The sequence below is a fragment of the Uranotaenia lowii genome, chromosome 2 (assembly GCF_029784155.1).
Source record: "Uranotaenia lowii strain MFRU-FL chromosome 2, ASM2978415v1, whole genome shotgun sequence".
Classification (NCBI taxonomy): Eukaryota; Metazoa; Arthropoda; class Insecta; order Diptera; family Culicidae; genus Uranotaenia; species Uranotaenia lowii.
The window spans coordinates 268,397,567-268,409,924 of NC_073692.1; the positions used below are offsets into that span (position 1 = coordinate 268,397,567).

Consider the following 12,358-nt stretch of genomic DNA (forward strand, 5'->3'; position numbering starts at 1 on the left):
AACTAAACTGTCAAAATCTCCTCACAAATCGTTCGTCGTTGCGAAAAAATGGTGGACGTGGCCGAAGTTGACTAAGAAAAGTGTAGAATTTAATTGAGTTTTCTTGCCTTGCTGCGGAAGAAATTGTTCGCGTTACGTGATTTTCCCTATTCCTAAGCGATTTCCGGATGATAAGTTCCGTTTAAGCGTTGCGGGAGTGAAATATTTACAAATTATTTTGGTTTTGTTTTCTCCCAAAAATTTTCTGGTGACTGGTAGTGATTGATGAAAAATATTTTCTCGGTGAAAGTGATTCAATTTGTAAACGTTAACGAACGGGGGGGACCCGTAAGCAAGATTTCGTTTTCCAAAGTGGATTAAATCATTGGATAAGGGATAATGTCCGAGGGAAAAGGAACCCTTCCGCCGTCTTCGGCCAACTCTACGGCCGCAGGAGGGGCTGGGGGCGCAGCAACTGTGTCCTCCCAATCTGAACCTGACATGAAAGGGTGGTTACTCAAGTGGACAAATTACCTCAAGGGCTACCAAAAACGGTGGTTCGTCTTGTCCAAAGGTGTTCTTTCCTATTACAGGTAAGACAGATTTCTTTTTTTCCCCTAGTCAATCGATAAAATACTGCATTTTCTCATTCCAATCGTTATCTTTACCAACATCATACCATCCCATACGAGGAAAAAAAGATCGAAATTTGTCTGTTTAGTCATTCCGATACAGTTCAATACAGCAATGGCTCTATTTTACCAACGACCTTTCTAAAACGCGTAACATTGGACTTCTTATCATCAAGATAGATTTAGAGACGATACCTTAATATAGTAAAATTGAAGAAAAAATACACAAATACGATAAAATCGAGCCGTTGCTGTGTTTTTCTTTATCGTCGATTATCTTTGAGCATTCTTTCATTCATGACCTGTATTTCATTATTTTCGTATCACGAGACATTTCCATCATCCAGCCAAAATCTATATCTCCTTATCCTGGTTTCAATTCTTAGTCAAACTGATATCAGAAACGCCAGCACACGAACACGCGTTGTTGTTTTCTTAAAAAAAAACTATATAGAGTTGGAAATGTGTTTAGACGTGTTTAATTTCAAAATTTGCTCCTATTAGCGCTATTAGCTCGTTAGCAACCAAGTTGCCCTCGTGGATTCACATTACGGTCCAACAGTATTTGTGTTTTCCTCTACAAAGTGCAACAAGGTTGTTAAATGCTTAATACAATCAACGTTTTTTTAATATTTGTTAATATGTTATCTAAAATAAACATAAAAACTAAAGACGACTGTTTGAAATCATTAAATTTCACTGATAAAAATTCTCAAATTTGTAAAATCTTTCATCGATTTGAAATGTCCTTAAAAAGCATTCAACACCAAAACATTAAAACTTGCTGCTGCATTTGCTTGTTTGGATAGCTAAAATGTCACAAAGTACCAATCTCATGACGAAATCGATCGTCTTCTCAATGTCGCAATCGGAATTAAATGACTGTCGTCTTTGAAGCCAGTACGTATTTCTCATTTGCGTACATACCTATGTCCCTGTGGAAAAGCTATAATCATCGCCACCGGACTGGGTTCATTTTTCTATCAAGTATGTACTTAGCTTGAGCCTTGAACGTTAACTGTTGAACCGAAATTTCGTAGCTGTGCATTACTTGTACTTTTTACATTTTTTAACATGGATGCTGTTAGGGTGGTCAAAGGCATTTTGGGAGCTCAACCTTTGAATAATAGCTGATGATGTGAAAAAAACAATCTTCTATAGCTGCAACTATGGAAAATGGCTGTTAAGTTTTAATGTTCTATGCTGCCGTATGATATTTGGGTCATTTTCTTTTTTTTTTTTTTCAAAAAACTGCATTTTTGTAAACTTTGGAATAAAAACATTATACTTGTTTTGTTCTGAACTGCAAACTGTTGATATTTCTACGCAAGAAGGTCATAACAAACAACGTTTTGTGAAAAAAAATTTTTTTTTAACATTCGCTCCTGAAACTCCGTTTATTTAACCTGTTAAATAAAATTTTATTCAATGTTAATGACTCGGAAAATTAGATGCGGTAAAAGGGAGGAGCCTTTAATGCGTCATTAGACAAAAATACGTTTAAAGAAACTATGAAGCTCTTATTTGGTTAAATAACTCAAGGGAGTGTTTGGGAAACTTCACTAAAATCTTCAAAGCAGACATTTTAAAGAAAGAAAAAGCATAGCCATGTGAAAGTTTTGTGTGGAAACTCGTATTCATACGCGTTCAGATTCTACGCAAAAAAGTCTCACTAAGCATTTTTCGAATGCCAGCTTGTTGTAAAAAAAATTCTTTTTTTGGCAGATTACAATGTAAATTTATCAATTATAACTATTTACTAGGATTAAACTGTCGGTGGGATATAAATTTATGCGAAAAACTGAAAGTAGGGGAGATAAGGGCATGACGAGCATCCTGGGCATAATAAGCACTCCTCTTTTCTTCAAAAGTACTTATTTTCTTAAATAAATTTTCATGAGGATTTATTTCGTACTAAAGCATGGATCATCTAAAATCTAGAAGCATTTAAAAGGGTCTATTCCGAAGCTTTGTAAACGTAATAAAAATATTTTGTACTCAAAATGTAAAGTTTTTATTGCACTTTAAAGGAAAAATAATAATAAATTATTCCGATGTTGTTTTGATGAAATTTCGAACTTTTGTCGAGTTCCGCTCATCATAGTTTGGACACCCTATTCGCTGACCTTAGCGGCCATTTTGTTCCACAATCTCTTTATCTCTGTTGCATCCCGAGTCGTGCTACCATTCTTCTTCATCTTCTGTTTGAGAATTGCCCAAAATTTTTCGATAGGGCGGAATTGAAGGCAGTTGGGTAGGTTGATGTCCTTTTCGACAAAATCCAATCGTTGTCCCGATACCACTGTACTACCTCTTTGTTGTAGTAGCAGCTTGCCAAATCTAGCGAAAACTTTACTGGTCATTTGTGAGATCTAATGAAAGGAAAAAAACGTTTTTCAGGCACTCCTCCTTATACATTTCGAAGTCTATGGTCTTGTTTTTCACAAAAACTGGGGTTTTCGTCCGCAGCTGCAAATACCTTGCCAGATCAAACACTTTCTTGCATACTTATCGGCAAAAACTAATTTAAACTTGGCGGGGACATCACCCCGACCAGTGGCTTTGTAAAATTTTTGGCCAGGAAGCTGCCCATCTATCTTCACGTACGTTTCGTCATCCATGAGGATGCATTCGTCGTACTTCGTTAGAACCTTGTTGTTTAACTTCCAGGCACGTCCTTTGGCTACTACATTCTGCTTCAATGTTCGTATTGGTTGCTTGCTGGCCCGATAAGATCGTTTTCCTTCGTGCAGACGAATCCTTCTGACGGTGCACCGGTCGGCATTGAATTTCCTGGCGATGTGATAGTCCGACTGCCCTGGGTTTACCTTGATCGTTCTCAACACCTTCGAATGCAGTTTCCGATCCTTAATTCCATAATATGACGCTTGGTATCAACCTGCCGATCGAGAGTATGCATCTCACGGAAACGTTTAAGAACGCTGCACACGGTCGATTTGACCATTTTTAACGATTTCGCGATTTTTTAACCCGATCATGTCGGATTTTTGTCGTGGGTGTCCAAAATTAATTTTCGTCTCACGGCTTCTATAACTTTTTTGAAACAAAACGAATCGTAATGAAATTATCAGCACTGATAGACGAAACATCCCAAAACAAAGTACTGTCAAAACATTCCAGATCCGACAACTATTTAGGAGCGTCCAGATTTTGGATGATCCATGCTTTACCTACAGTATTAATTTTTCACCAAAATAGAAATATCCTTATCATCTTTAAAGAAATATTACAAAAAACCAGCTAGGTTCTCAAGTGACGAAAATATTATAATTTTTGAGCACCACCAAGTAAGCTTTTATGACCTTTAAATCATCTTGATCTAAAATGTACGCACTGCAACATGATTTTCACATTGTTTCTCAATTTTCACCATCATATTTTTTTTTTATTTTTCACTTTGATCAATTTGAAAACACGTTTTCACTTAAATTTGTTGAATCGGAGTGAACAGAGCACTATCAATCAGGGCACGATGAGCGTTTTCTGCCGTATAATCTAGCAGCGAAATCAACTCGATGAAGTCAACTGAATAATAGAGCCACATCTTGACCTTTTCATCTGATGATTTGGCCTATTGGTAAGATGTCGGAGAGGTAATCAAAAGACTCGAGTTCGATTCCTGTTCTTGGTGATTATGTGTTTATTTTCAAACACCATTCATGATTGATTTTTTTTATTGTTACATTATACGACTAGTAGCATCATCCGCCAAACAAAACACCAGAACATAATGTATGAGCGTGTGAGGATTGTTTAAATTCTACAAACAGACCTACAGTACCGTTCATAATTGTATAGAAATTGAAAACACGCGAACTGTCACATCGACTTTGAACTTCCATAACTTTTCACTCTGATTATATTTTTCGATCAAATTTTTTGCGTTACATAGATCAACTATCACACTATTTTACATCAAAATTTGAGCTCTCTGGAGTTTATGTGGTCTGAGATACAGTAATTCTACGAAAACTTTTTATCCCATCGATAGAACCTTTCAAAAACTTCAGACAGTTAATATTTCAACAGTGACTCTGCAAAATTTCAGTAAAAAATGCAGCGTAGTTTCTGAGATATTGCAGTTTGAATGGTTAAAGTCCAAAAAGACCGATTTTCGTAGAATTACTGAAGCGCAGGCCACACAAACTCAAGAGAGCTCAAATTTTGTGGTAAAATAGTATGATAGTTGATCTATGTAACGCAGAAAGTTTGATCGAAAAACATAATCAGAGCAAAAAGTTATGGAAGTTCAAATTCGAAGTGACAGTGCGCGTGTTTTCAATTTCTATACAATTATGAACGGTACTGTAGATTATTATGTTATTGCTTTATTTGATGGATCTACGCCTCACCGTTTAGTGCAAAATGCTTCGATCATGAATGATAAATGAAAAAAAATTCACCTCGACCAGGAATCGAACTTAAGTCTACTGATTATCTCTCTTACCAATAGTCCAAATAGTCAGATGAAACAAGTCAAGTTGAAGCTCTATAATTCAGTTGACTCCATCGAGTTGAATTCGCTGCTCGATTCCCCGGCTGAAAACGCTTATCGTGTCCCGATTAATGGAGCTTATACTGCCCCCTGGGGGGGTTCTTATTATTCCCCTACAGTGATTGGTTTTCAGCTATCGGCAAAAAATTTTGAAATGCATTTTTAAACGTTTCTATCTACTTTTTCAAGTATCAGCCAGTTAGGAAAAAGTCTCTTTTAAAGTCTGCTTCATTTAATATTGGAACAAATTCTTTTGCTCATTGTGGCGCTCCTAGTGGACGGATTTGGAAACTTTTTTCCCCCACATGTCGGGAAATTCATTACCTTTCACCATGTATTTATGTCATAACACCAAACGATAGCATTTTGTAAACAACCGCCATGGAAGCCGAACAGAGAGATCAAATTGTGCACAGTTTTCTTGAAAATCCATTGTTGTCGGCATCAAAGCTAGCTAAACAGCTTAAAATGCCCAGAAATACCATATGGCGTGTTATCAAGCAGTACAAGGAAACATTGACGACGGCTCGGAAGCCGCATTTGAAGCGTCGGAGTGGAACTGTCGACCGGAAACTGCGTGGGAAAGTCATCAAGGCCGTCAAGAGGAATCCCAATCTTTCAGACCGCGATTTGGCCAATAAGTTCAGGGTTGCTAGCGAACCGGGAAAACAGGGAAAAACTTTGGAATTTCATCACGTCACCGGGAAACCGGGAAAAAACCGGGAATTTCGGCACCTCACCGGGAAAATTGACATGTTTGAAATTTTTCCACGGGGTTTCAAAAATATTTTTAAAATTATTTCAAAATTCGGGAGTATTTTTTTAAGAGTCTCGATATAGAATTATCTCATAAATGCTTATTTTCGTTCATTAGTAATCAATCGAAGTTTGAATCGCTTTTTTAACAAATTGCGGAGAAATATGAGTTATCTCTTTTTTTCGGACTCCGCAAGTGTGCTACACTTACAAGCATAACTCAAATGTTATAAATTCAACAATGAAACTATTATAGACAAAACTTAACACAAAACTTACTACAGTCGATCCTAGATAAGTTAGAGCTCAAAGGACTGAACTTTTTTCCTCGCTTAAAGAGGTTTCTTACTTAACCAGGGGCGGGATTATGGAACTCGAAACAATCGAGTTTCGTTCGATTCGACCAACTTTGGCATTACCGATCTCGATTCGAATGGAATGTTTCGCGATGATCTACTACCCGATTTACTCGAAATCTAGTACATTAAAATTTAGAACTCGAACGAGATTCGTAATACTGATTTTAATTCGATTCGAGTTCAACTCGAAACGGGTAACTCGAATCGAATAGGATTCATAATTTCACCCCAGGTTCTATTTTATAGAGGGTCAGCAACATACAAATGCTTTAAAGTGATCTAGAAATGCAACTATTCAATGTGTATTTTATAAAAATGCACCTGACACCAGTTGATGCATCAGTTCGAAGGTTTCTGAGTAAGTTTCAATATGGTACAAAAGTGTTATTTTCTCTAATTTCCTTGGTCTAGTCGGGAAAACGACTCTAGCTTATAGAGGTTTTACACTCTCATTTGAAGAGGTTTTGTGTTTTGCAAAGCTTGAGACTTGATGTTTTCTCTCACTATAGAGGTTTCTCGCACATCCACAGTGTTCGATATACAAATTTCATAAAATTATTTTATGCAAAAGGCAAATAATTTGGCAGCGTAAGACGTTTTTGAGCAGAGTTATACCTCTTTTTCACCAGAAAAAGATATTGGTTTTCCAATGTTATTGTTGTTGTGTATTTCTTTGAATTGGCCTGAGGAACGAAGCATTACATCGCCAAGTGTTAAATTTTGAATTCATTCTACGTTAAGCTGTTGCTTAAAGTTTCCGAAATCTAAGGTCTTAATCCTGATAAAAAAAATAATATCCTACACTCAAACAATTTAAGCTCAGCCCTGTCTTATACACGAATTTTCGCATGAGCTTTCATTACGTCGTATGAAAAAAATGTAAACAAAGAGTAGTCGCAACTTCTTCCATTTAGAATATTTGTAGCCTGGACAACATATTCTATTTGTAAAATACAAATTTTAAAGTTGTTTTGATAACTTTTTCAGCAGTGAATTCTTAAGATGTTTCAAACGACGTAATGAAAGCTCAGGCGAGATTTCTATATTTTCACGAACCTTTAGTTCAAATGACTATTACTAAAGATATTCATTGTTCATTTCAGTTAAACATTTTGTTCAAAAACATGTCTTCGAGTTTGTACAAAAAAAACTGTATTTGGAAAATAATGATTTTATAGTTTTATAGATTCTTGAAAAACTATATTGCCTGTAAGTACTACATTATAGTTTCAAGATCAATTAATCGGACTTATTTTTGCAAAATTAATGAAATTGCGGAGCAAAACAACTAATTGATGCCCCGTTCGTAAGATTTGTAAAAAAAATCATGAAAACCTGTCAATTCATACGAAAAGACTACGTGTTAGAAGACGCCGAAGTATTTGTCATGATTTCTAACCGGTTTACATGTTTTGGGATACATTTATTAGCAATTTGAAGCTTTGTATATTGATTTTTTTATTCACCATGATTTTATATGAAAAACTAGTTGACCCGGTAAACTTGTTTTACCTGTTACTTGATAAATCGTTAGAAAATGTTTCATCAACACATCTTTAATTTCTTCGTGCTCGTGAATCAGTTTTCATGAAAATCGTCTTCAAGTTGTTCGAGTTGTGGCCCAATTCTAGTTGGTTTTGTATGGGAGCCCCCCTTCCATAAAATGTGACATTCTCAAAACTAAAATACAAACCATCTCTGGCCCGAAAAACCCTCGGATACCAAATTTCACTTAATTCCGACCGACCTTTCATACGTGATGGTGTTACAAAGAAAACGCGTCCATTTTTATATATATAAAACGAGTATAATAACTATCGAGAAGATCATCATTTATAACCGGGAAAAAACCTGGGAAAAACCGGGAAAAACTTTGGAATTTCAAAACGGAAAATCGCTAGCAACCCTGTAAGTTCCAGGCCGCTCACAGTACGGTGCGACGAATTCGTCTCCGGGAAGGAATAAGGTCATTCCGAGCCAGCAAACAGCCAAATCGGACGCTGAAGCAGAACAATGTGGCCAGAATCCGTGCTCGAAAGCTGTACGACCAAGTGCTGACCAAGTTCGACGGATGTATTCTGATGGACGATGAGACCTACGTGAAGGCGGACTTTGGGCAAATCCCAGGTCAAAAATTTTATTTGGCGACGGCTCGGGGGGATGTACCTGCAAAATTTAAGTTCGTGTTTGCGGATAAATTCGCCCGCAAGTACATGATTTGGCAGGGGATATGCAGTTGTGGACAGAAAACCAAAGTCGTTCTCACTGACAAGACAATGACATCAGAAGTCTACAAAAAAGGGTGCCTACAGAAACGGATTCTGCCGTTTATTCGTGCACACGACCGTCCAGTAATGTTTTGGCCGGACCTCGCAAGCTGCCATTACAGCAAAACGGTTATGGAATGGTACGTAACGAACGGGGTCAGCGTAATACCGAAGGACCTCAACCCCCCAAACTGCCCCCAGTTCCGGGCGATAGAGAAATACTGGGCAATCACGAAGCGGAGGCTTAAGGCAAAGGGGAAACTTGTTAGGAACATGACTCAAATGAAGAACTGGTGGAATCAAATCGCCAAAACGGTGGACGAAAAGGGTGTGCGCCGCCTAATGTGCCGTATTACGGGAAAAGTACGAGAATTTCTTCGAAACAGCAATGAATAATTTTTTTAATTTTTTTTTATGAAAGAGTAAAGAAAATGCTACATTTGTATGAAAAACAAATTATGAATTCGTTAATAAATGACTGAACTACACGCAATTGTTTGTGTTCCAATATTAAATGAAGCAGACTTTAGTGTCTGACATGAAATAATGATATAAGTCACATATCATGGCTGTTTTCTATAGTTAAATAAGCGTCTTCTTTGAGGTGGCCATTATGCCCTTAATTATCTTCCCTACGAATTATTTTATTAAACTTTTTTACTGCTTAAGTAAAACTAACTAGAATTGTAAATTGTGAATGTCTGTGTATCATACAGACGTATTCGTTTAGTAATCAGAAAAAGTTCTATTCATTCGTCAGTTGTAAATATTCAAATTCGTATAACTAAGCTGAGGTTCGCAAAATCATTTTCCCGCAGCTCAGAAGTCAGGCACCGAAACAATTTTAAGTTTAGAATCATTAACGAATCTTAAGGTCGGGTTAGCAACATGAACCAGAGACAAGATAAGACTGATTGGACATCACTTGGAAAAAAAACCCGGTAGAGCTAATATCAGTGCCATTCACACTTTTGACATGCACCTAGAAAGTGCAAATTTTGTCATTGAATCTCAACTAGCTGCATAGAGCTGCTTGCTCATCATAATCTAACTCTGTGCAATAGTTTTAGATCTACAAGGGGAAGTGTGAAACTGAGGTGATTTACGCTTGAACTTTCCTTCCGCTTAGTTGTTACGTTAAGCCGATAATGGGGGTGCGAAAAAATGGGGTTTAGACTCATTCTTCAGAATCTTACGTTTGTTATTTAAATGAAAAGCAAAATGCTTTGTTTATTTGCTGATGAGAAAGGAACAAACACAAACATATGACACTGAAGTATTTTTTGTGGTTGAAACCTTATTTCGAATTAAAGCTATTACCGTCTAAATCACATTTCCGACTCTGTATAAGAATTATTATAAATATAAATATTTTATAAACCCAAAAATATTGTTAATAACATGTTTCTTTTACGTGCTTGAAAGCTGTAGAAATGCATGCGTTCAGAACACTCAGCTCACTAACTGTGTAAATAAACATTAAAAAAAAACCACAATAAATTGTACATTATTGTAAGTAATTCTAAGTTTTTTGAATAAATTAGGAGGGCATTGTGTAACCAAGAAATGTTTAAGCGATTCGTTTAAAAAATTGTTATAATTTACCATTCCAATTTGCATGTATTCTTAACAGATTCCCGAACCATCTTCGTTTATCCAAATTCAAACCCTTTGTAACTTTTTTTTTAACGAATTATTGATGTTGAAAAAAAAAATCAAACGAATCAATACAATTTCACGCATATCTATACAAACGGCGCGTTCGTAAATAGATTTTTTTTTTGGGTGATGCATCAGTCGATCGATTTGTTTGGTAGATATCAAATCACTTTCCAATGCCTTGCATACGGTTTTTAATAATTTACGAACGCCAGCATCGATAAAAAAACCCTTCGCTAGAAAAAATTAATTAACGAATACGCTGTAAAAAATTTCTATTTTTTTCGAATAAAAAACGTTTTTGGAATATACTTTGTGACCAACTTTAATCAGTTTGTTTTTCAAAAGATCAATGAAACTTCCAGTAATAGAATTTAAGTCCGAAAAACATTTAATAAAACCCTCGCCTACATTTTGCCAATTTTGTTAAACCTTGTTAGAGCCAAGTTGGTCGAGCCTTATGATAATATTTATTAAAACCATTCTGCTACAGGAAGGTATTGACCAAAATAACCAATGGTTACCAAATATATGAAAAAGTATGTGATTTAAGTCATATTCACTGAAAAAGGCTTCTTTTTATTCGAAAAATTACTACAATTTGGATTTTTTTCGATTTTGGAAGACAAAATGTCATTGGTGATATTGGTGTTTTTTTGAAATATTCACTCATTTAACTGTTTAACTATTATGTTCAGTTTTTTTTTCAACATTTCTCCTCTCTTAAAAATGTACAATTAAGTTTATTTTAAAAGTTTTTTTTAAGTTCAAATTTCCCATCACAAAACTATTATTTCAACAAATATTTTAAACGAATTTTTACTAGGCACTAATTGATCTGTTAATGGAAAATATTTAAGTCAAATATGAGCAACAAACTACGTGTCCATCCAAGTTATTGTTTGCTAGCCTGAGTCTATTTTGGATTATTTTTGAATTTCTCAAACCCTGGCCATAAAGCTTCGTTTTCTTTCAAAACTTACCCATGATTTTTGCAGAATTTTTTAATAACGTTTACATGATTATATTCTAATGTTTGGGTTTCTATGAGAAAATTCAATATTTTTTTAAATGAAAAATCAATAACATTTTTTTTTGTGGCTTGTGATATTGCTCAGTTGGCAAGTCAGTTGCCTCCTGAACCGATGTCCGCGAGGTCGAGCCCAAGAGTAAACATTGAACACAGTTGTACCGGATAAGTTTTTCAATAACAGCCCGCCAACTACAACGTTGATAATAAAACAACTATAATCGAAACAAAAACGATTTTTTATTTGTTATTGTGCCTATTCATAAATAAGTCGAAGGAAATTTTACGCGAAGCAACTTTGTCGAAGACCGTATCTTCGTATCTTATTAGCTTTTGAAAAAAGGTTTGTCTTTTGGTATTGAAAAACGATCAATTCAACTGACAATTGTACAGGGTTAGGCTTAATTGAGGCACGTTTCAATTCAACTGACATCACTGTTGTTGCCTAACGAGGTATTGATTGCAAAGTAGTAAAAAAATCGTGGATGAATCAAAACGATGCTGTTTAGACCCCATAGTTTGAAAAATTCCAAAATGTCCCCAAGTCGACTCTGTCTATTGTTTACATATGAGCCCAGCAAACATTTTTAAAACTATATTCCAACGCTGTTTTGATATACGTTCCATTTACATTATACATAGAATGATCGTATGAAAGTTGAAAAACAGCTTTTACCTACCAATGTAAACATACATAAATTTCATTCCTTTCTAAATCGCCGAAAACTACACCAATTGGGCGTTATCCGATATTTTATTGGTACCTATCGAAAAAATGCAAGAGAGCGTAAGATTTTGCTCTCGTAGCCTTAAAATCGTTGCCAGCAGAGATGCCAATGTGCCTGATTTTTTAGGATTTGCCTGATTTTGAAGGTCTATCCTGATAACCTGATAATCTTCGTTTTTTCCCTGATTTTTGGAAATAATGATTTTGCCGATTTTTTTATTGTTCATAGAAAATTTGTACAAATCCGTTCAAAACTCAATAGAAATTCAATGCTTTCTCGTCGTTATTCCAACATTGAACTCAATAACTTCACACTTTGTTGGATTCAAATTCTATTAATCAATGTTTTATAACTGGTTTTAAAATATTTTGTCTATCGCATCCAGTTTTACTGATACGGCGTTTAAAAAAAACAGTTCTATGATAAATCAAC

The 12,358-nt window shown here is 35.6% G+C and overlaps 1 protein-coding gene across 3 annotated transcripts in view; it reads left to right on the top strand.

Moving 5' to 3' along the window:
* LOC129747816 (oxysterol-binding protein 1) overlaps positions 1-12,358 on the top strand; it is an 83,507-nt gene continuing 71,149 nt past the window's right edge. The window contains exon 1 of one of the 3 annotated variants that reach the window (XM_055742173.1): positions 1-572. In XM_055742173.1, the coding sequence (XP_055598148.1) occupies positions 379-572 (194 nt within the window). In that variant the 5' untranslated portion in view covers positions 1-378. The remainder of the gene's footprint in view (positions 573-12,358) is intronic. The other 2 variants (XM_055742174.1, XM_055742175.1) reach the window with 2 other exon arrangements.